A 25,339-nucleotide genomic window follows, 5' to 3' on the forward strand; every position below is an offset into this window, starting at 1 on the left:
AGGTATCCTGAAGCTATTCCCCTTAGGTCGACTACTGCCCCTGCAGTAGCCAAGGCCCTCATTGGTATCTTTACCAGAGTGGGTTTCCCTAAGGAGGTGGTGTCTGACAGAGGTACCAACTTCATGTCAGCATACCTAAAGCACATGTGGAATGAGTGTGGAGTGACTTATAAATTCACTACACCATACCATCCACAAACTAATGGCTTGGTTGAGAGATTCAACAAGACATTGAAAGGCATGATCATGGGGCTCCCAGAAAAACTCAAAAGGAGATGGGATGTCCTCTTGCCATGTCTGCTTTTCGCTTACAGAGAGGTGCCACAGAAGGGAGTAGGATTCTCACCCTTTGAACTTCTGTTTGGTCATCCTGTAAGAGGACCACTTGCTCTTGTTAAAGAAGGCTGGGAGAGACCTCTCCATGAGCCTAAGCAAGACATAGTGGACTATGTACTTGGCCTTCGCTCTAGAATGGCAGAGTACATGGAAAAGGCAACCAAAAACCTTGAGGCCAGCCAACAGCTCCAGAAGTTTTGGTATGACCAAAAGGCTGCACTGGTTGAGTTCCAACCAGGGCAGAAAGTCTGGGTTCTGGAGCCTGTGGCTCCCAGGGCACTCCAGGACAAATGGAGTGGCCCTTACCCAGTACTAGAAAGGAAGAGTCAGGTCACCTACCTGGTGGACCTGGGCACAAGCAGGAGCCCCAAGAGGGTGATCCATGTGAACCGCCTTAAGCTCTTCCATGACAGGGCTGATGTGAATCTGTTGATGGTAACAGATGAGGATCAGGAAGCAGAGAGTGAACCTCTCCCTGATCTTCTGTCATCAGACCCAAAAGATGGCACAGTAGATGGAGTGATCTACTCAGACACCCTCTCTGGCCAACAGCAAGCTGATTGTAGGAGAGTCCTACAACAGTTTCCTGAACTCTTCTCCTTAACCCCTGGTCAGACCCACCTGTGTACCCATGATGTGGACACAGGAGACAGCATGCCTGTCAAGAACAAAATCTTTAGGCAGTCTGACCATGTTAAGGAAAGCATCAAGGTGGAAGTCCACAAGATGCTGGAATTGGGAGTAATTGAGCGCTCTGACAGCCCCTGGGCTAGCCCAGTGGTCTTAGTCCCCAAACCTCACACCAAAGATGGAAAGAAAGAGATGAGGTTTTGTGTGGACTACAGAGGGCTCAATTCTGTCACCAAGACAGATGCCCATCCAATTCCAAGAGCTGATGAGCTCATTGATAAATTAGGTGCTGCCAAATTTCTAAGTACCTTTGACTTGACAGCAGGGTACTGGCAAATAAAAATGGCACCTGGAGCAAAAGAAAAGACAGCCTTCTCCACACCTGATGGGCATTATCAGTTTACTGTTATGCCCTTTGGTTTAAAGAATGCCCCTGCCACCTTCCAAAGGTTGGTGAATCAAGTCCTTGCTGGCTTGGAGTCCTTTAGCACAGCTTATCTTGATGATATTGCTGTCTTTAGCTCCACCTGGCAGGATCACCTGGTCCACCTGAGGAAGGTTTTGAAGGCTCTGCAATCTGCAGGCCTCTCTATCAAGGCATCCAAATGCCAGATAGGGCAGGGAACTGTGGTTTACTTGGGACACCTTGTAGGTGGAGGCCAAGTTCAGCCACTCCAACCCAAGATCCAGACTATTCTGGACTGGGTAGCTCCAAAAACCCAGACTCAAGTCAGGGCATTCCTTGGCTTGACTGGGTACTACAGGAGGTTTGTGAAGGGATATGGATCCATTGTGACAGCCCTCACTGAACTCACCTCCAAGAAAATGCCCAAGAAAGTAAACTGGACTGTGGAATGCCAACAGGCCTTTGACACCCTGAAACAGGCAATGTGCTCAGCACCAGTTCTCAAAGCTCCAGATTATTCTAAGCAGTTCATTGTGCAGACTGATGCCTCTGAACATGGGATAGGGGCAGTTTTGTCCCAAACAAATGATGATGGCCTTGACCAGCCTGTTGCTTTCATTAGCAGGAGGTTACTCCCCAGGGAGCAGCGTTGGAGTGCCATTGAGAGGGAGGCCTTTGCTGTGGTTTGGTCCCTGAAGAAGCTGAGACCATACCTCTTTGGGACTCACTTCCTAGTTCAAACTGACCACAGACCTCTCAAATGGCTGATGCAAATGAAAGGTGAAAACCCTAAACTGTTGAGGTGGTCCATCTCCCTACAGGGAATGGACTTTATAGTGGAACACAGACCTGGGACTGCCCATGCCAATGCAGATGGCCTTTCCAGGTTCTTCCACTTAGAAAATGAAGACTCTCTTGGGAAAGGTTAGTCTCATCCTCTTTCGTTTGGGGGGGGGTTGTGTAAGGAAATGCCTCCTTGGCATGGTTGCCCCCTGACTTTTTGCCTTTGCTGATGCTATGTTTACAATTGAAAGTGTGCTGAGGCCTGCTAACCAGGCCCCAGCACCAGTGTTCTTTCCCTAACCTGTACTTTTGTATCCACAATTGGCAGACCCTGGCATCCAGATAAGTCCCTTGTAACTGGTACTTCTAGTACCAAGGGCCCTGATGCCAAGGAAGGTCTCTAAGGGCTGCAGCATGTCTTATGCCACCCTGGAGACCTCTCACTCAGCACAGACACACTGCTTACCAGCTTGTGTGTGCTAGTGAGGACAAAACGAGTAAGTCGACATGGCACTCCCCTCAGGGTGCCATGCCAGCCTCTCACTGCCTATGCAGTATAGGTAAGACACCCCTCTAGCAGGCCTTACAGCCCTAAGGCAGGGTGCACTATACCATAGGTGAGGGTACCAGTGCATGAGCATGGTACCCCTACAGTGTCTAAACAAAACCTTAGACATTGTAAGTGCAGGGTAGCCATAAGAGTATATGGTCTGGGAGTCTGTCAAACACGAACTCCACAGCACCATAATGGCTACACTGAAAACTGGGAAGTTTGGTATCAAACTTCTCAGCACAATAAATGCACACTGATGCCAGTGTACATTTTATTGAAAAATACACCACAGAGGGCACCTTAGAGGTGCCCCCTGAAACTTAACCGACCATCTGTGTAGGCTGACTAGTTTTAGCAGCCTGCCACAAACCGAGACATGTTGCTGGCCCCATGGGGAGAGTGCCTTTGTCACTCTGAGGCCAGTAACAAAGCCTGCACTGGGTGGAGATGCTAACACCTCTCCCAGGCAGGAATTGTCACACCTGGCGGTGAGCCTCAAAGGCTCACCTCCTTTGTGCCAACCCAGCAGGACACTCCAGCTAGTGGAGTTGCCCGCCCCCTCCGGCCAGGCCCCACTTTTGGCGGCAAGGCCGGAGAAAATAATGAGAAAAACAAGGAGGAGTCACTGGCCAGTCAGGACAGCCCCTAAGGTGTCCTGAGCTGAAGTGACTCTAACTTTTAGAAATCCTCCATCTTGCAGATGGAGGATTCCCCCAATAGGGTTAGGATTGTGACCCCCTCCCCTTGGGAGGAGGCACAAAGAGGGTGTACCCACCCTCAGGGCTAGTAGCCATTGGCTACTAACCCCCCAGACCTAAACACGCCCTTAAATTTAGTATTTAAGGGCTACCCTGAACCCTAGAAAATTAGATTCCTGCAACTACAAGAAGAAGGACTGCCTAGCTGAAAACCCCTGCAGAGGAAGACCAGAAGACGACAACTGCCTTGGCTCCAGAAACTCACCGGCCTGTCTCCTGCCTTCCAAAGATCCTGCTCCAGCGACGCCTTCCAAAGGGACCAGCGACCTCGACATCCTCTGAGGACTGCCCCTGCTTCGAAAAGACAAGAAACTCCCGAGGACAGCGGACCTGCTCCAAGAAAAGCTGCAACTTTGTTTCCAGCAGCTTTAAAAGAACCCTGCAAGCTCCCCGCAAGAAGCGTGAGACTTGCAACACTGCACCCGGCGACCCCGACTCGGCTGGTGGCGATCCAACACCTCAGGAGGGACCCCAGGACTACTCTGATACTGTGAGTACCAAAACCTGTCCCCCCTGAGCCCCCACAGCGCCGCCTGCAGAGGGAATCCCGAGGCTTCCCCTGACCGCGACTCTTTGAACCTAAAGTCCCGACGCCTGGGAGAGACCCTGCACCCGCAGCCCCCAGGACCTGAAGGACCGGACTTTCACTGGAGAAGTGACCCCCAGGAGTCCCTCTCCCTTGCCCAAGTGGAGGTTTCCCCGAGGAACCCCCCCCTTGCCTGCCTGCAGCGCTGAAGAGATCCCGAGATCTCTCATAGACTAACATTGCGAACCCGACGCTTGTTTCTACACTGCACCCGGCCGCCCCCGCGCCGCTGAGGGTGAAATTTCTGTGTGGACTTGTGTCCCCCCCGGTGCCCTACAAAACCCCCCTGGTCTGCCCTCCGAAGACGCGGGTACTTACCTGCAAGCAGACCGGAACCGGGGCACCCCCTTCTCTCCATTCTAGCCTATGTGTTTTGGGCACCACTTTGAACTCTGCACCTGACCGGCCCTGAGCTGCTGGTGTGGTGACTTTGGGGTTGCTCTGAACCCCCAACGGTGGGCTACCTTGGACCAAGAACTAAGCCCTGTAAGTGTCTTACTTACCTGGTTAACCTAACAAATACTTACCTCCCCTAGGAACTGTGAAAATTGCACTGTGTCCACTTTTAAAACAGCTATTTGTGAATAACTTGAAAAGTATACATGCAATTTTGATGATTTGAAGTTCCTAAAGTACTTACCTGCAATACCTTTCGAATGAGATATTACATGTAGAATTTGAACCTGTGGTTCTTAAAATAAACTAAGAAAATATATTTTTCTATATAAAAACCTATTGGCTGGATTTGTCTCTGAGTGTGTGTACCTCATTTATTGTCTATGTGTATGTACAACAAATGCTTAACACTACTCCTTGGATAAGCCTACTGCTCGACCACACTACCACAAAATAGAGCATTAGTATTATCTATTTTTACCACTATTTTACCTCTAAGGGGAACCCTTGGACTCTGTGCATGCTATTCCTTACTTTGAAATAGCACATACAGAGCCAACTTCCTACAGGAGACAACTGATATTGTGAAAAGCATTGACATATCTCATAAAGCGTCTAGAGAATTGATTAATAAAGATAGCGTCGGGGTGCTAGCAGACAGCAGTTCCACGGAGAGCAACAGCGAAACATTTTCAAAAAAGAACAAATTAAGTAACAAGAGGAGAAAAGAAACAGTTTTTAAGGAAAAAAAAAATATCTGCTTCAGGAGTGGTTTTCAGGAGTGCTCCTACAGCACATCCTTGTCCTGCAAGAAGTGACACTTGCAAAAATTGTGGGAAGTACAGCATTTCGCCAAAGTGTGTCAGTCAAACAAAAACAGGGTGAATGTTGTAATCGACTGTGATTCTGGAGATCATACATTTGATCTAGTGGATAAGACAAAAGATTTAGTACTAGTTATACATGATGAAGACAAATATGAATATAGAGACCTATACACTGATTTTGATTTTTGTGTGGGTGTAAAGATGTTGAAGCTCCTTATTGATTTTGGAGTAAAGATGACCATTATCATAAAAGGGTTGTTAAGGAATACGTGGAACAACAGAGAGCTGTTGCCTCCAGACAGGTTCACTGTTTCATTGGACGAAAAAAATGATTTAGTTGCATATTTTTAAATCACGTTTCACTTTGAGGCAAAAATCATTCATGGAAATGTATACGCTGCAAAGAAAGGACTAAACATTCTGGGATGGTATCACAAAGGGCTTTTTGGATTGACATTAAGACTGGATAAAGATGTACAAGTATCATTAGTGAAGGAGACCCACAGGGATCCCAACAATTTCTGGATTAAAAAGCTTCCTAAGGTTTTTGAGGCGAGATTAGTGAAGATCAGTTGGTTCAGACACAAGATCATGGTTCAGGATAACAGTATACCTATAACACACAAGTTGAGAATGGTGCCTTTTAGCATTAGAGAAGAGTTGGAAAAAAAACCTTGAACAAATGTGCATGCAGGGAGTTATCAAGCCAATAGAATCTTCACTTTGGTTGTCTCTGTTAGTCACTGCCAGGAAGAAACAGGAGATTTGAGAGTTGGTGTTGACTTGCACAGTCCAAATGGAATCATCTGGGTCGATTTGTACCCTCTACTATGAATCAATGATATAGTATTTAGTTTGCTGGTGCTTCTGTGTTTAGCAAAATTTATCTGCCTACCACCAGGTAGAATTAGATCAATGGTCTGCACGCATCTTACAGCTTTCATATCTACCATAGGCACTTTTCAGTTTAAGAGGATGTCTTTCGGCTTGGCATCCAGCACCTCAGTCTCCAAACATATAATGGAGTTCCAGCTCAAGGGTATCAATGGTGTAGTGGTTTTCCAAGACAATATACTTGTGGCTGCCAGGGACATGCAGGAACACAACGAAAAAAATGCATAGTTTATTGGAAAGACTGGAACGGGCTGGGGTGGTTGTAAATGTAAAGAAATGTGGGTTTGCCAAGTCCAAGCTTAAATAGTTAAAGCATGTATTTTCTCATCAAGGGGTAGAACCATGCCCAGGTTTAGTTTAAGCCACTGTAATGCTGCTGCACCCAGCAGTTGGGAACAAGTGTCTTTGTTTTTGGGAGTTAGCAGATTTTATGCCAAGATCATCAAAAACATTACCAGTAAGACAGAAAGTCTTGAAATTTGCTTAAAAACAGTTTTCAAGGGAAATGAGAGATGTCAGGGGGATTTTACCCAGAAGGAGGATAAGTTTGGTAAAAAGTGTATAACCATATGATCTTTCCAGTCACCATATTATGATTGTTGATGCAAGTAACAGTTGGTTTGGGGTAACCCTTGCTCAAGTAGGTGGTCAAGTAGAAAGAACTATAGGTTTTGCTTCCAGGGCTCTGAGAGACAATGAAAAACAAATTCTGTAACTGAAAAATAACTTCTTGCATGTTGTTGAGTCGTCAAGAGTTTCTAGTGTTTTGGTGGGATAGGAAGTTTACTATATTGACAGACCATAAACCTCTGGTTTGTATTGTGAGTGGAAATGTCATTGCCAAGCATCTACCTTTTCAGAGGAGTGAAATTAGCATGAATAATTCTACCCTACTTCCCAGCAAGTCTGTTAGATTGATATAATCTAATCTAACCCACCCAGAGGAAAGGACAAGGACATGATAATGTGGACCCAGAACTGACACCTGATGAGTTGACTTCCCCCATTCCTTCAGTGTACCTAAAGTGGATAATGGGTAATCAGTGTCCTGTTTAAAATAAATGTATCAAGCAACACAAATACCTATAGCAGTGTCTCATTCTTAAGGTCCCTTCCTCTTTGCTTGGAAAAGCAGTATTTGTCAGTATAAGGGTGCTGTAACTGTAACAAAACATACAGCTAGAAAACATTAAACATTACATTTTTAAGTCATACATAATATCCTTTCAATGCGTTGTGTAGCAACCTCACACCTAGTAAAATACTAGTCATAAATTAATTACGAAAGTTAGGGCATCAATATTCATTCGTTCTTGAGACAGGTTTTATATATATGTATTGTCTCAATATGTCTTTCTCATGCAATATTGTTATAACTCGTCCATAAATGTTTTTGAGTAGGCAAAATGATTAATTTCAGATCTTTTTCTCCTCATAGGGAATTCGTGGTGAAAGACTTGACAAGTTCCATAAACCCATGCCGAGTTTTCAGGAGAGGTTCAATATATTATCAACTAAGTCTTTTTATGAATGCGCATTCATGTATTTAATCATGTACAGTATTTTGGCACTGAATACTGCTTACTAGTGCCTTATATCTTGTGGTTCAATAGAAATATGAAGACTTCCAGTGACTGCTGCAGTGATGACGATGGCCGTTAGACCTTAAAGAAACAGGCTGTGGTTCGAGGTCAGATGTCTGAAAGCAGATGCACCTACCAGGAACGACAAGGAACTGGGCACAGGTAGGCGAATCCTATGACTGCAGCGAGCAGAGGAAATCAGGCAAGTGATGAAGGTTGGTAATGCATCTGACAACAAAGAAGCCAACAGCAGGTAAGCGAAGAACCGGGAAAATCAAAGGATGAGCAGCCGTTCAGGTGCAGCGCATAGCCTTAAAGGCTATGCGCAATGCCCCCTTAAAGGTACAGCATCAGCCTGCCACGCCTGACAGTCATCAGAGATTTAACTCCCACATGTGCCAGACTTAGTGCAAAACTCTTCTACAGTGCAATTTAATGAGCATGTCCCAAGCGGGAAAAATATTGAAGCCCATTTTTTGTCAAGATCACCTTCTGTTTTAGGGAGAAGCGAGGATGAGGATGAAGAATGTTTCATTGTAGCTGTTGATGTTTGCATTTGGAGCATTTTTGATAAAATGGAATGGATGGATTGTATGGAGAAAGATGAGGTGCGAAAAATGGTTCATGAATTCATTGTTGGAGATTGGCCAAAAGAGAGTTTATTACCTTCAAGTGTCAAACCACATTTTAAGATATCAGATAAACTGAAGCTAGATGACGAGAATATAATTATGAGAGGAGACAAATTTATACTACTATTTTTACTTAGAGGAAGAATCATTCAGTCTGAGCATGAGGGTCTGTGTATTGGTGGCCCATTATGGACCATGAGATTGTACAGACTGACAGAGAATGTGTCATTTGCTTGATGAGTGTGAAAGTTTTGAAAACTGCTACCCACCTCTTCACCCAGTTGTTTTCCCAGAAAGACCATGGTTCAAGCTAGCAGTGGATTTCATTGGACCATTCAGTAGTTCGCCACCAAGATTCAGATATACTATAGTTTTAGTTGATTACTATAGCAAGTGGTGGGAGGTGGAATTTGTTCAGGAACCGCATACCAGGGATGTGATTTCATTCTTCAGCAAAATGAACATTGATCTTCTGTCTGAACCACTGATCTTCCCTAATCTCTGTCCAAAAACCTTAGGAAACTTTTCAATCCAGACATTGTTGACGTCAACGTGGGACCCCCACACTAATGATATTTGTACATCTTTACCCTGTCTTAATGTCAGATAAGCGTTTCCAAAGGAGTTATTCTCTGATAATGGAGTTCAATTTGTTTCAAAAGAAATTAAAGATTTTTTTAGTAAGTATGGAATCAAACACAAAAGGGTTGCTCTGTATCATCCACAGGCAATTGGTTTGGTGGAAAAAATTAACAGAACACTTGTAGATTGTACTCAATGGTCTGTGAAGAACGGTAGGTGTCCTGCTAGCAAGATATTTCCAGTATGGTTAAAAGAATATCAGTCTGACTATTCTCATAAAAGTGATATAGATAAATGTGTCCACCGGAAGGAGGAAGTTGCACAGAGAAAAATAAAATAAAAGTTTGATGTGAAACACGGTGTGGGCATGCATGATAATGCCATTCTTAGAGTAGATTGGGTCTGTATTTAAGAACCTTCCCATGTACCGAAAGGTCTATCATAGGACAGAGAACCTGTGAAGGTGGAAGCTGTCAGTGGCCCTCAGTCAAAGTGAGAGGAGATGAATGGCGGAATTGTTCTAGAGCGGTGAAGGTTTAAAACAGAGGTGGTGACACAGAGGAAGATGAGTGGTCTAGGCTTTCTGACCAAGGACCGTCTGGGGTTTCAAACCAAGGTGTATATCATTGCACTAGTCCAGGAAGAATTATCAAGAAATCAGCTAGGCTTCATTAATAAACCATGGTGCCCATTGTCATATTCACAATTACTGATTTTGGTTATAGTAATATTTCTAAGTATTATTGCATAAAAGTTAAGTTTATTTATATAATCATGTTTATTTTGAATTTATGTTCTTCTTTTGGGTTAACCGTTTTATTTTATTCAATGTATAAATGTTTACTCATCCAATATGTAAAGGGGAAGATGTTGTGGTGATCTGCCCCTATGGTCATTCTTCACTTAGAATGTGAAGCGCATGAGTGCTACATTCCCATGGAATATACATGTTCAAACCAGACTGAAAGTTGTCACATGGTGCTGTTCAGGTGCTCAGGTGCTCCATACGAGGAGGAGAATAAAATCTTCTCCAACATTCATTTCTTTTGGTTTACTGAGGTACTTCACCTTCCTACATCATTCTTCCGCATTTTCTTCAAATCAAATCAAAGAAAATCAATGTTTATATTGTGCGGCTAATCACCCATAAGGGTCTCAAGGTGCTGAGGGGGTTTGTCTTCCGAGTTTCAGTTGAAGAGTCAGGTTTTAAGGTCCTTCCTGAACTGATGCAGCAATAGTGACTGCCTGAGGTGCAGGTACAGGGAGTCCTGGCTCTTTGCCGCGAGGAAGGAGAAGGATCTTCTACCAGCCGAGGTCTTCCATATGCGAGGTACGATGGCTAGTGCTTGTTGAGCGGAGCAGAGAGGTCTGGTGGGGGAGTAGAAGGTGATACAGTGGTGGAGGTAGGGGGGCCCTAGGTTGTGGAGGGAATTGTATGCATGTACGAGGAGTTTGAAGTTAATCCTTTTCTCAACAGGAAGACAGTAGAGGTCTCTTAAGTGACTGGAGATGTACTTGCAGAGGGGAATGTCCAGGATAAGTCAGGCTGAGGCATTTTGGATATGCTGTAGTTTCTTCAGGTTGGTGCTGGCGAAGAGGGTATTGCCATAGTCGAGTCTGCTGGTAACCAGGACGCAGGTCGCACTTGGTTGATTTCCATGCTAAGGGTAGCCATGTAGAAAAATACAGTGATGGCCGTCCTAAACAGGACAAGGCAACATCACCATCATCTGGCAGCCCACTGGAGGCTGGACCATCAGGTAAAGGGTTTCCAATGGTAGAGCCACCGGACGTTCTGGTGTGCGGAAATCTTGACTCACATCAAATGGACAGGGAAACCATTAGTCTAGTGGATAGGGTATAACCCTTTTTTGGTTGATATCCAGCATTCACCAAACTCTAGATGAGGGCTAATCATCTAGTCCAACAGTACTGTACTCCAAAAAAAGCATTACATTTGAACTTAGTAATTTTTATGAAATATTTAAGTGCTCCAACATAAGAACTCTGGTACATCTCCTGGAAACAGGTCATAACACATAACAGTTTTGATAGCTATCTTTGAGCAAAGAACACAGATATCAAAGGACAAGCTATTGGAGGAAATGATGCTCGAGTGCCAGAAAGAAGAATTCCACAATCATCTCCACTTTGGATAATCAACTCAATGGCTGCTAAGGGCAGCGTTGAGGGAGAGACAAGATAATAGACATTGAGACAGCCAATTTGGTTAAGTGCACTCTGTGGCCATAGAGTAAACACAGCACAACAGCAGGCTTGCTTTGTCCCTCTCTCTGAAAAAAGGCCTGAAAAGGCCAGCCATAAATTGCCAGACAAATTTAAATGCAAGTTTAGAGTTGACTCAACCTTTGAACAAGATTCTGACTTAAGGGGTCCTTAATGAATTCAATCTCTAGATGGAGAGCACCTTCCTTAAGTTTGGGTATCCACTGCACATTTGCAAGGAGCCATTATCGGTGTCTGGATATGATGACCAGGTTTAGAGAAATAAGCATGCTTTTTTGTTAAACAGTATTAGCAGTAAAATTTCATTATGACTATAGAGCGCTTTAATAAAACAAAAAGACTAATCCAATTAACATGTAGAATTAAAACTTGTAGGTCTCTAATGAAAAGCAGTATTTTAAATGCAAAGGTGCACAGTAGGCTTTCTTTAGCTTCAACTGTTGACAAATGCATTTTTCTTATTTCCTTTGCCCTGACCTGAGTCAGGAATGTGAATGTTAAACTTTCAATGGCGGAAATGTATTGAAACAATGGACTTCATAGATGAAGTGTTATATTTCAACTTTCTCATCAACATAGTTTTTATAAAATATAACAATGTTTGAAAATGTTTAGATTAATTTCTGTAGAATGTTTACTTATGAATAGATTTTGTCAATAGAAGCATATGGGAAAGGGGATGAGTTCACACTGAACTGTTTTTTTGCCTTCAAATAAAAGACCATGTGAACCAAAACTGATTTGTTAGTCGCATTACAATCTGTCGCACATTTGTATCTTATGTTTAGAATTTCTTGGTTTTCGTTAGCTTAGACAACAGAAGCAATCTGAATGGATGAGCTGACAGTGGACTGCAACGGTTTATTTCAACTACAGATATAAAGTTTTATAAAAGTGCATGTTCTTAGCATAGACATACACACACTGATACACATTGGGACTGAGAACTCTCACTTCCCAGACTCTCTGCAGTGCGCTTACTGATGCTTCTCAGATTCATTCTGAAAGACATTTTATTTCCCTTGCCTGAATCTATGCTGCTTTGATATTCTACTGAGTATTCTCAAACCTCACTTTATAGGAAGATCTCTTTATGATAAGAAATTTATGCTTAAGCTGTATGCTTTCACATCTCGAATTTAGAGCCCTTTATGGGTCCCGGCTGAAGCTTTTCTCTCACTTTCCACAGTTTAGAAAAGTGATCAACTTATATGGAACACGCTTCATGCTTTGTTCTGGATTGTATTGATAATTACATTGTTCAATATTTAAGTCTTTCCAATGAAGAAGTTATTACTAAAACGATTTCATAAAGCTTTGAGACTTATATTTATTTTCTGCAGGTGAATTGGTTTGCTTGTGTCAGATGTTTGAAGGAATTGTTTTACTTAGCAAGGACTCTTGTGCCCCACACTGATTCAAGAAGGTTCAGGCACTGAGGAAAAATTAAAATTTTCCTTTTCGGTGTCCCCGCTGCTCTCGCAACAAAACCATGTTGTAATGTATAGCTTTCTCTGGATCACTACCACTCTTGCTATTACACCCTTGACAACTTGGAAGTTCTTAAATAAATATGGGCATTCTCCATAGACCGGGTGGACTACGATAATTTGGTCACTGCACCACACAAGTAAATGCATATAAACTGTGTCAATTTTTCAAATTTAAAAAAGGCCACTGGCAAATAATGTCCCGATAGGTCTCAAAACCTCAGGTAGCATCATCAAAGGAAAATTCTGAAAGGCCTATGGTTGGCGATTGCTAGAGATGCAGGAATGGGAAAGAGAACAGTTTTTTCTCTACACTGGATGCCCACTTCAAAGTTATTGGCAGGAGAAGCAACCTCACCTCTACAGCTCGAACCAGAGATGTGAAGGAGAAGTGTAAATCTGGTCCATAGCCTCACACCCTTCAAACCCCGAGGCATACGGAGAGTAAACCAAGTGCGGGTTAACATACCACAAGGACACACAAAATCTTCTAAGTGACAAATGAACTCAAGCACTTACCAACAACGTCTAAAAACGACAGGCTGATTATTAAATTTGTAGCCCAGTTGAAACTGTTGCAAAATGCAAAGGCTCGTCCTCGTATTTCAGCTGGATAAATTTCACTTAGAACCAACCACGTCACTGAAGAAATAAAAGCAGAAAATGTATTTTGAATGAACTTACTCGCAGTGTCCGCCATCCTAAATAATAACATGCAAATTTAGTTGCTAAATAGGGCACATTTTGCTTTGACAGTAAATAGTCAATACACAATATTCAGAAATTAACTTTTATACTCTTTTTAGAAAATGAATACACCTGCTTTACCCACCTCTCTTATCCATGACAGCAAAAGCAATAACGCTGTAAATTATGAAAACAAACTAGTTTCCTAATGGTAACTCTATTGTCATCAAAACCAAGGTGTTGTCAGCTGCTGCATGGCAGGATGTTCTGCTTTGGGCAGGGAAAGGGCTCCAGTTAAGCTCTGTATGAACATTTTCAAGAAAGGGAATATTTAGGAGTATCTAGAGAAGGTAAACACCCCAGTTGAACAATACATCTAATCACACGGAGCATAAGAAGAGAGGAACCCGGCCATCCTTTTCAGAGTTTCTTCCACCCTTTCATCCTCCATCCATCCCTTCACCCTTCCATCTATTCATTTCCATCAATTCTCAGTCCGTGTCCATCAACTTACCTTTTCATCCACCCCTACTTTTTTACCCATCCAACGTTCAATATATCCATTAATTGATCCACCTTTTTGCTATTCCTTCCTCCATCCTTTTACCCCATTTGCCTATCCTTTTCCATCCTCTGCCCAATCACCCTTTCACCCATCAATACTTTTACTCTTTCGTCCTTCCATCTATTATTTCTTCTCTTCACTCTTCCACCATATCATTGCCCTTTTCTTACTTCTCTCCTTTCACTTCTCCTTTACTTTCAACCCTACCATCGTTCTCCCTTTATTACTTTCCCCAAAATACCCATCTTTATATTTTTTTACCTTTCTCTTCAATCTTTGCTTTTTCTATTTGTGTTGCTGTGTTTCCACAATTTTCATCATTCCCCTTTATTTGTTTCCTTCACTGTGCATGTCAGACCAATCGTTTCTGTAATGGTTTTCCCTAACTGTGATACATATGAGCATATTGTCTGCAGAACTGCAGACAGAAGAGGCCTATAAATAGGGTACTAATTCACTAAAAAGCTCCATGTCTCCCACACACGAGGCCCAGAGGCCGTCCCTCTTCAGATGCTAGAGGTGCAGTTTCACTATGCTGCTGTTCAAGTCCAGAAAACTCAAAATACCTCCAAGAGACAGGGAGGCACAGGATTTCAGTGACTGCACTCAGTTTGAATAACTACTGCCTTAGACCCACTCTAGATACTCTTAAGCTTAAGCAGAGACCCCAGTCTCCTGTCCAGCACCACCAGATCATCAATCTTCATTATTAATAATTTGTATGCTGACACTGTTTTATGTGCATTTTCAAAATTCAAAGTAGGAAGTATTAATTAGAATAGATTTCTTATAACCAGGACCTCGACTAACTAGGGTACCCCAATCTTTCAATTTATTGCATGCAGCATTCCTTACTTATTTGTGTCGCCACAGTGAATTTTAGGCCAATAAACCCCACATAGCCTTAGTAGGCAAAACTCAATTTTTCCATATTTATTTTAGGCTGACTTGTCCACAATCTTCCTGATCCATTTTCATTCATAGTTTAAACCAATGTACATTCGATTAAATGCACGGGTTTCATCTCAAATTATCAATCCAATTAAAATGGCAAACCAACCAACATCTGTAGGAAAGTGCCACTGCTGGCATGGATACCTCTCCCACTTTTTGCCTAGTGCTGATGCCAACTTTGATAAAAGGTTTCCTGGGATCCTGCTAACCAGGCCCCAGCACCAGTGTTCTTTCCCAAAATCTGTACCTTTGTTTCCACAATTGGCACAACCCTGGCACACAGTTAAGTCCCTTTTAAAGGTGCCCATGGTACTAAGGGCCCTGAGGCCAGGGAAAGGTTCCCAAGGGCTGCAGCAAATATTTTGCCACCCAGGGGGACCCCTCCCCAAGCACATGTACACTACCTATGCAGCCTGTGTGTGCTGGTGGGGAGAAAAAGGCAAAGTCGACATGACACACCTCTCAGGGTGCCATGCCTAGAAAGCACTGCCTGTGACATAGGTAAGTCACCCCTCTAGCAGGCCTTACAGCCCTAAGGCAGGGTGCAATATACCACAGGTGAGGGCATAGCTGCATGAGAAATATACCCCTACAGTGTCTAAGCCCATTCTTAGACATTTCAAATGCAGTGTAGCCATATTGAATATATGGTCTGGGAATTTGTCATTACAAACTCCACAGTTCCATAATGGCTTCACTGAATACTCAGACGTTTGATAGCAACATTCTAAGCACAAAAACCCCCACTGATGCCAGTGTGGGATTTATTGAAAAATGCACCCAGAGGGCATCTTACAGATGCCCCCTGTATGTTAGCCAAACTGCTAGTGCAGGGCTGACCGGTCTGTGCCAGTCTACCACTTTCAGACAAGTTTCTGACCACATGGGGTGAGAGCCTTTGTGCTCTCGTGGTCAGAAACAAAGCCTGTCCTGGGTTGTGGTGCTTCACACTTTCCCCCTACAGGAACTGTAACATCTGGCGGTGAGCCTCAAATGCTCAAGCCTTGGATTACAGTGCCCCAGGGCACTCCAGCTTGTGGAGTTGCCTGCCCCCGGACAAAGCCCCACTTTTGGTGGCAAGTCCGGTGGGAAAATTAGGAAAAACAGGGAGGAGTGACCACTCCAGCCAGGACCACCCATAAGGTGTCCAGAGATGAGGTAGCCCCCTCCCTGCAGAATCATATATCTTGGTTTGGAGGACAGGGACCAATAGGATTAGGTTTGTGCCCCCATCCCCAAAGGGAGTGGGCACAAGGAGGGTGTAGCCACACTCAGGGACAGTAGCCATTAGCTACTGCCCTCTGACCTATGTAACACCCCTAAATCTAGGATTTAAAGGCCTCCCTGAACCCAGTGCACCAGATTCCTGGCGACCTAACAAGAAGAGGGACTGCTTAGCTGAAATCCCCAGCAGACAAGAAGGAAGACGACAACTGCTTTTGCCCCAGCCCTACCGACCTGTCTCCTGCTTCAAAGAACCTGCAAAAGAACAGCAAGGCATCCAGCAGAACCAGCGACCTCTGCCAAGCTCCAGAGGACCGCCCTGCACCCAAAAGGACCAAGAACTCCAGAGAACAGCGGCCCTTTCTAAGAAAAACCAACAACCAAGGACTCCCAGCTCACTCTAGGTGCGCAAGGCCTGACCACTCTGACCTGACACCCCCGGTCCGTGTCCAGGTGGTCCACCCAGCTAGAGATGATCCCCAGGTAATTGCAAGCAAGTGCCCACCCTGGGTTGACCTCTCCACCCCTCCACGACGAAGCCTGCAGAGGGAAACCTGAGGACCTCCATGACCGCAAAGCTCTGGGTGAAAATATCCGATGCCTAAAGACAACACTGCACTGCAGCCCCCAACCTTGGAGAACCCAAACTCCAGTGCAAAAATGTTCAGCAGGTGGCCCTCCTGGCTGTCCAGCCTGTGGTCTGCCCGAGAGAACCCCCTGGACCTCACATGCAGCCTCTGAGTGACCCTCGGGGTCACCTCATAGACCAGCATTGGAAACCCGATGTCCTGCACCCGGCCGCCCCAGTGCCGCTGAGGGTGTGTGTTTGGTGCCTACTTGTGGACCCCTCAGTGCTCCTCTAATTCCCCCTTGGTCTGTCCTCTGAGCTGCAGGTACTTACCTGCAGGCAGATCTGATTTGGAGTACCCCCCTGTCTCCCTAGGAGCCCACGCTAAATTTACTCATCTTTGACCTCTGCACCCGGCCGGCGCCGTGTTGCTGGTGGTAGGTGTATACTTGAACCCCAACCTGTGGACTTCCTAAAACCCAGAGACTGAAACTGTAAGTGTTGTACTTACCTGCAAATCGAACTAACATTTCTTCCCCCAGGAACTGTTCTGAAAATTGCAGTGTGTAGGAAGTTGGCTCTGTATATATTATCTCAAAGTTAGAGATAGTGTGCACAGAGTCCAAGGGTTCCCCTTAGAGGTAAGATAGTGGCAAAATTAGATAATTCTAATGCTCTATTTTGTGGTAGTGTGGTCGAGCAGTAGGCGTATCAGAGGGCAGTGTTAAGCATTTGTTGTACACACACAGGCAATAAATGAGGAACACACACTCAAAGACTTAACTCCAAGCCAATAGTTGTTATATAGAAAAATATATTTTCTTAATTTATTTTAGAACCACAAGATTCATGATTTGAAGTGAATACATAAAATGCAAGGTACTCCACACAAGTAAGTTAGGAACTTTGAATTAGAGCAGTAACATACCCAGGTTTAGTTAAAATGGCAATAAGCCATTTTAAAAGTGGACACACTGCAAAAATCAATAGTTTCTAGGGGAGGTAAGTAATGGTTAGTTTTTCAGGTAAGTAAGGCACTTACAAGTTCAAGTTCCTGAGCATAGGCAGCTGACCGTTGGGGGTTCAAGGCAACCCCAAAGTTACCGCACCAGTAACACAGGGCTGGTCAGGTGCAGAGGTCAAAGGAGGGCACAAAACACCTAGGCGCCTATGAAGAACAGGGGTGCTCTAGTTCCAGTCTGCCAACAGGTAAGTGCCTTCGTCTTCGGAGGGCAGACCAGGGGGGTTTTGTAGAGCACTGGGGGGGACACAAGTAGGCATACAAAACACACCCTCAGCGGCACAGGGGCAGCCGGGTGCAGTGTGCAAAGCAGGCGTCAGCTTTGTAATAGAAATCAATGGAGGGACCCGGGGGTCACTCTAGCGGTGCAGGCAGGGCACAGGTGGGCTTCTTGAGCCAGCCACCGCCTGGGCTAGGCAGAGAGTTGCCTGATGGTCACTCCTGCACTGAAGTTCGGTTCCTTCTGGCCCTGGGGCTGCAGGTGCAGTGCTTGGTCCAGGCGAGAGGTTCCTTGTTACAGGCAATCGCGGTCAGGGTGAGCTTCTGGATTCTCTCTGCATGCGTCGCTGTAGGGGTACTAGGGGGGTGTCTCGGGCTACTCACGAGGTTGCAGTCGCCTGGGAGTCCTCCCTGTAGTGTTGGTTCTCTGGAGCTCGAGGCGGGGGCGTCGGGTGTAGAGGGTGAAGTCTCACGCATCCGGCGGGAAGAGTGAGTTCTTTAAAAGTTGCTTCTTGGTTGCAAAAATGTTGCTGTGGGTGAACAGTGCCGCTGTTCTCGGGAGTTTCTTGGTCCTTCAGGTTTCAGGGAAGTCCTCTGAGGCTTCAGAGGTCGCTGGTCCCTATTGGATGCGTTGCTGTGCAATTTTCTTTGAGCCCGGAGACAGGCCGGTAGGGCTGGGGCCAAAGCAGTTGTCGTCTCTGTCGTCTCTGCAGGGCTTTCAGGTCAGCAGTCCTTCTTTGTGTAGGTTGCAGGAATCTGATTTCCTGGGTTCTGGGGTGCCCCTAAATACAGAATTTAGGGGGGTGTTAGGTCAGGAGGGCAGTAGCCAATGGCTACTGTCCTGGAGGGTGGCTACACCCTCTTTGTGCCTCCTCCCTGAGGGTAGGGGGGCACATCCCTAATCCTCTTGGGGAAAACCTCCAATCTCAAGGTGGAGGATTTCTCAAGGCAGGGGTCACCTCAGCTCAGGACACCTTAGGGGCTGTCCTGCCTGGTAGGTGACTCCTCCTTGTTTTTCTCATTATCTCCTCCAGCCTGGCCACCAAAAGTGGGGGCAGTGGCCAGAGGGGCGGGCATCTCCACTAGCTGGGATGCCCTGGGGTGCTGTAACAAAAGGCATGAGCCTTTGAGGCTCACCGCCAGGTGTTACAGTTCCTGCAGGGGGAGGTGAGAAGCACCTCCACCCAGTACAGGCTTTGTTCCTGGCCACAGAGGGACAAAGGCACTCTCCCCATGTGGCCAGCAACTCGTCTGGTTGTGGCAGGCTGGCAGAAACTGGTCAGCCTAGCACTAGGAGTCGGACAGGTATTCAAGGGGCATCTCTAAGATGCCCCTGGGTGCTTTTTACAATACATTCCACACTGGCATCAGTGTGCATTTATTGCCCTGAGATGTTTTATACCAAACTTCCCAGATTTCAGTGTAGCCATTATGGAACTGTGGAGTTCGTATTTGATAAACTCCCAGACCATATCATCTTTATGGCTACCCTGCACTTATAATGTCTAAGGTTTTGCTTGGCACTATAGGTGCATACTGCTGATGCATATATGCCCTCACCTGTGGTATAGTGCACCCTGCCTTAGGGCTGTAAGGCCTGCTGGAGGGTTGACTTACCTATGCCACAGGCAGTGTGAGGAGGGCATGGCACTCTGAGGGGAGTGCTATGTCAACTTAGTCATTTTCTCCCCACCAGCACACACAAGCTGTGAGGCAGTGTGTACGTGCTGGGTGAGGAGTCCCCTGGGTGGCATAAGACATGCTGCAGCCCTTGGGAGACCTTCCTTGGCATCAGGGCCCTTGGTACCAGGGGTACCATTTACAAGGGACTTATCTGGGTGCCAGGGCTATGCTAATCGTGGGAACAAAGGTACAGTTTAGGGAAAGAACACTGGTGCTGGGGCCTGGTTAGCAGGGTCCCAGCACACTTTCAATCATAACTGGCATCAACAAAAGGCAAAACGTCAGGGGGTAACTATGCCAAGGAGGCATTTCCATACACAGTGTGTCCATTTTTAAAACAGATTTTTGCCAATAACTGTATAAGTTATCGATTTCAAACAAAGTACTGTTTATACATGTGTGAAATACAAATCTATTGAACCACTTACCTGCAACTTGAATCTTGTGGTTCTAAAAATAAATTAAGAAAATATATGTTTGCTATATAAAAACATTGTTCTTTAGTTACGTCATTGAGTGTGTGCTTCTTCTATTGTCTGTGTGTGCACAACAAATGCTTTGCACTACCCTTTGATAAGCCGAACTGCTCGACCACACTACCACAAAAGAGAGCATTAGTATTATCTAGTTTACACTCTGTTAAGCTTCTGGGGAACCCCTGGACTCTGTGCACACTATATCTCATTTTGATATAGTATATACAGAGCCAGCTTCCTACAATAACCACTTAACTAATAATTATAAATCTGAAATGTGTATAAAATCAACAAACTCCTGCTCCTCAAATTTGATAACAAGCATAAACTTTTTCTTCCTTAGTGTGTGAAAGTGGATTTACAAGCCACCTAAGAAACTAAACAAATTAAACTTTTTTTTTAAATCATTGTTAATAATTTATGGCTTCTTAAATTATCCTTCTATATCTGAAATAGTAAGTCAGGTATTACAGTAATAAACATAAATTCTAGTAATTTGACAGACTTTGTGACACAGTTTTCCAAAAATCAGAAACTGTAATGTATTATTCATTCCTCTACTTAATGAAAATATAAGTTTAAAACTAAGCTGATAACCTTAGTCCTGCATAAAACTCATCCTCAACCCAGCCTTATGATTTCAACTGGTGTGAAGTCTCTCAAGCACAAGGAGTTATTTCAAAAAGTTGCTTCAAACTGATAATTTGAGGTCTGCACTTGGATAAAGTACACCAGAGCAGTTGACAGTATAACCAGGAATATTTTATAGTTGCACATGGGTCAAGTGATCATCAACTGATCACAATAGACTATTTAAACAGGGCAAATCGCTACTCTAATTCCATGGCCTACTTTAAAATTAACCACAATAATGTATTATATGTCTCACATGTACCTCCAATATCTTAGCTGTGTGAATCCCATTTTCAGGAGTTCTATTTATGCCCCTATACTTCTATCCTCAAAAAATCTTGCCTTGCGTGTTTCCATTTTTCTAGATAATATATCTTTGTTGAATACTCAGTTTGTGCTTTAGAAGTATTCATGCATAGCTACAATTTGCTGCAATAGATTTACTGAAAAATATTGAAAATATGTGTGCATGGAACGACCACTGCAATTGAACATGGTGTGACATATTTGTAGGAGCCTTAACTAAAAGGACGGGGACTCAAATGAACAAGTGATCTAAAAAAAAATACCCGTCTCAAGTAGGCCACCAGCGAATCAGGAGCTATGGAAGACTGACATAGGTCTAGGCCTCTGGTACACAAAGCACGCCTGGGGACGCATGCGATCCTCCTGACCTTTACAGCCCCCCTCCGGTCAACAACACTAGGTTACGGTTAACTTGACTCAGCACCGACATTAAAAAGATATTGAACTGGCAGGCATGTATTGAGGAGTATATTTTTGGGAAGTAACATGGTTACAAGCATGAACTAAGAAACATTAATTCTCTCCACCCTTACAACAATGCCAAAAGTGAACTAAGGGGCTAGTCAGTTATAAGCACTCTTTGGATGGCCTGGGTGTCTATTATACACAAACAACATTATAGTTTATTAAATCAAGCATACAAGAAGGTTTTGAAATCCATTGCAAGTAACTCCAGCAGCATCTCTCGTAGCCCAATCTGCCATTTTGTTCTGGCATCCATCTGCTGCAAACAGCTATGTACATCTGCAGCTAAAGGTGCATTAAGGACATTAAGGATGGGCAAGATTCAGGTTCTTGGTCAATGTAAACTTCAGGGATTTTTTTTTTTAATTCTGGAAAAACCTAGACTTTTGTAGAGCAACTTTTTTTTCTTGTAGCATTTTTCAACAAAAAATGTACTAGGAAACATTTCCCAGAAAAACCATCGTTTTTTTCTGGAAAAACATGGTCCCCTCGTGAAGTAGGTAAGGCAGAATCCTTGGGTTCCACCTAATGGCTGTGCAAAGATATTGCAAAAGAACTGAAAAACAGCCCTTTCTAATTTAACAAGGACCCCTGACCAGGCAAATTTCCATTTTTTTCTCTCAGAACAAAAATCCCTAGCACTATTACTGTAATCTGCCTAATGATCAATTTTAAAGGAATCCAATATCTGTTCACGAATCATATTTTCTACTTTTCTAACTAGAAGATGAAACAACAAAGTCTAAAAAACCCTAGAGCTGTCTATCCCATTTCAAGCCCCATGGTTCGCTTCAGTGCTGCCAAAAAATAGAAGTTAATGATCAAAAATGCTGCCTTGTTATAAAATATATCTATTCCATCCGCATGTGCACGCCTCATACATATATATATATATATATGGAACATATACATATTCTTTACCCAGAAAATATGTTGGATGTAATATACTAACACATGCTTTCAATACAATCAATTACATGTTATTTTGTCAATTTAAACTTGAGTTACAACGTTTATCCCTGCCAAAAGTAATTTCTTGACTATCAATCCCTGGAAAACACTTTAAAAAAGCATGTCTTTGTTTTGATTTAGCTATCCTACCAGTGCAATAGAGCCATACAATTATAGAGATATTTTTTTGTTACCAATTATTGGGATTTTGAGAAATAAGACAGTTTTGAACATGATACAGGAAAGTTTAACAATTTTTTATTTTAAAAATACTATCTCAAAGAATAGTCAGGTAGGGCCCGATTTATAAAACAGCTTTCCATTTGTAAGCAAAGTTTAAACATGGAATAATGCATACTTCACGTAAGAATTCTTTACATCTGAATCATAAAGAAGTAGTTACATAAGTAAGTGTAGGAGACCTATTCATAATGTAAGTGTAATCATATGTGCACATGAACACATAGTTTTATGCTTAATTTACACTAGCAGTGATTCCCAGGAAGTGTCCGAAAAATTGATAGCGAAATCTAATGGAAACATAGCGAACAGCCACTTATCCTAAACTTAGTAGTGTAAATACTTCATCACATTAAAGTGTTGGTAAGTTCATTAAATACATTTTTATAAGATGTACTCAGGAAGACGAAAAATGCTAAGGAAAATATTTTGAAAGGGCAAAGAAAAATTAAACATACTCATTACATTTCTTGGATTTCATAAACCTAGTCACACGCATCAGAAGCAGTAAGTAGAATGACATACACAGCTGTAATAAATAAGCATAAATCAGCTTGAAGAGTAAGTTGCACATTTGTGATGACACCATTTTAGGTCCAATATCATCAAATTACTTTGTATTCACTAAGCAGGAGTGAATGTATGATGGAACACCACACGTGCCAACCACGCATGCCTCAACAACATGGTCGGAACAACAACTGTGTTGTTTCCACGAATGCCTTTACCACGCATGCCTTTACAACGATTTTTCGTTCTAAAAGCATGCCTAGTGAAGGCATGTGTGGAACGGCATGCGTGGTTTTCGCATGCTACCCTCCACCTTAAAAATACATCTACCCCGACCCTCCCCCCGCCCTAAAAATAAAACTACCCCAACACCTCCATCCCGCCCTAAAAGTAAAACTACCCCGACCACCCCCAACCCGCCCTAAAAATAAAACTACCCCAACCCCACCACCTGCCCCTAAAACTATCCCGACACCCCCACACACCCTGAGCCCTAAAACCTACCCCAACCCACCCTAAAAACGACCCCACCCCAAAAATAAAACTACCCCACACCTACAAAATTGCCCGACCCCCCACCCTGCCCTAAAAATAAAACTACCCGACCTCCCCACCCACAAAACTACCCCAACTCCCCATCTGCCCCAAAAATAAAACTTCCTGACCCCCCACCCGCCCATAAAAACTACCCCAATACCCCACCCACCCTGAGCCCTAAAACCTACCCCAACCCCCACTCACCCTAAAAACCACCAACTCCACCCCCAAAAATAAAACTACCTGCCCCTAAAAACAAAACTACCCTGACCCCCCACCGCCCCTAGAAACATGACCCCCCCACTTGCCCCTAAATACAAAATTACCCTGACCCCCCCACCCTGGCCCTAAAAACAAAATCACCCATCACCCCCACCCCCCCTAAAAACCATAGTACCCTGCCCTCAAAACAAAACTACCCGACCCCCCACCCGTGCCCCTTAAAAACAAAAAAATAACCCAACCACCCCACCCTAACAAACTATCCCCAACCTCACTTATGACCACATCCTACCCTGAACCCTAACCCTAAAATAAAACTACCCCACCCCTAAAAACAAAATTACCCCACCCCCAAAAACCTACAAACCCCACCCGCCCTAAATACAAAATTACCCCAACCCATTACCCCGCCCCAAAAAACAAAAATACCCCGACCCTCCACCCTGCCCCTTAAAACTGCCCCCACCCACCCTAAATACATTATTAACCTGACCCCCCCACCCACACCCCTTAAAACCTGATCCCCCACCCGCCCTAAATACAAAATTACACCAACCCCCACCCCTAAAAACCTCATCCACCTCACCCACCCTAAATACAAAATTACCCTGACCTCCCACCTCTGCCCCCAAAAACCCATCCCCCCATCCGCCCTAAATACAAAATTACCCCAACCCCCCACCCCGCCACTAAAAACAGTTACCCCCAACCCACGACCCCACCCCTAAAAACCTGACCCCCACCCACCCTAAATACAAAATTACCACAACACCCCGCCTCTAAAAAAAAATTACCTCCACCCCCAAAAACCATAGTACCCTGAGCCCCATCCCAATAACAAATCTACCCTGGCCCCCCACCCCTGCTCCTTAAAAAAAAGAACCCATCCACCCCACCCCTAAAAACTATCCCCAACCCCACTTATTACCGCGTCCTACCCTGAACCCAACCCCCAAACATAAAACTACCCCACCCCTAAATTACCCCGACCTCCCACCCCTGCCCCTGAAAACCCAATCCCCCTACCCGCCCTAAATAGAAAATTATCCCAGTAGACAAGAAAGGGGGTGGATAGTGGTGGTAGAAAGAGGTGCACTTCCCACATGTTGAGCAAGTATAGTCAATAGTAGTTAATGTCGAAAATCGTGCAAACATGGGGTGGGTTATGGTGCTATGCGGTAAAATGCTCCACTACCCAAGAGCCTACGGGTAGTGTTTCAAAGAAACACTAAACATGAAATTTAGCACAGAAGCCGCAGCACTCAAAACAATGTTCATGATAAAGATGTCCTCCACTTGAGTTGGTTGTAGTGGATTCCTTTAATTAGTAGCCAAGGGCATCAACAGAGATTGGTTGAGCTTTGATCCATAAATA

At 44.2% G+C, this 25,339-nt stretch overlaps 1 protein-coding gene across 1 annotated transcript in view; it reads right to left on the reverse strand.

The window, feature by feature from the left end:
- SLC2A10 (solute carrier family 2 member 10) overlaps positions 1-25,339 on the reverse strand; it is a 173,936-nt gene that overhangs the window by 94,757 nt on the left and 53,840 nt on the right. The window contains exon 4 of the mRNA XM_069243469.1: positions 13,223-13,345. Coding sequence (XP_069099570.1) covers positions 13,223-13,345 — 123 coding nt within the window. The remainder of the gene's footprint in view (positions 1-13,222; positions 13,346-25,339) is intronic.

The sequence above is a fragment of the Pleurodeles waltl genome, chromosome 7 (genome assembly GCF_031143425.1).
Source record: "Pleurodeles waltl isolate 20211129_DDA chromosome 7, aPleWal1.hap1.20221129, whole genome shotgun sequence".
Taxonomy (NCBI): domain Eukaryota; kingdom Metazoa; phylum Chordata; class Amphibia; order Caudata; family Salamandridae; genus Pleurodeles; species Pleurodeles waltl.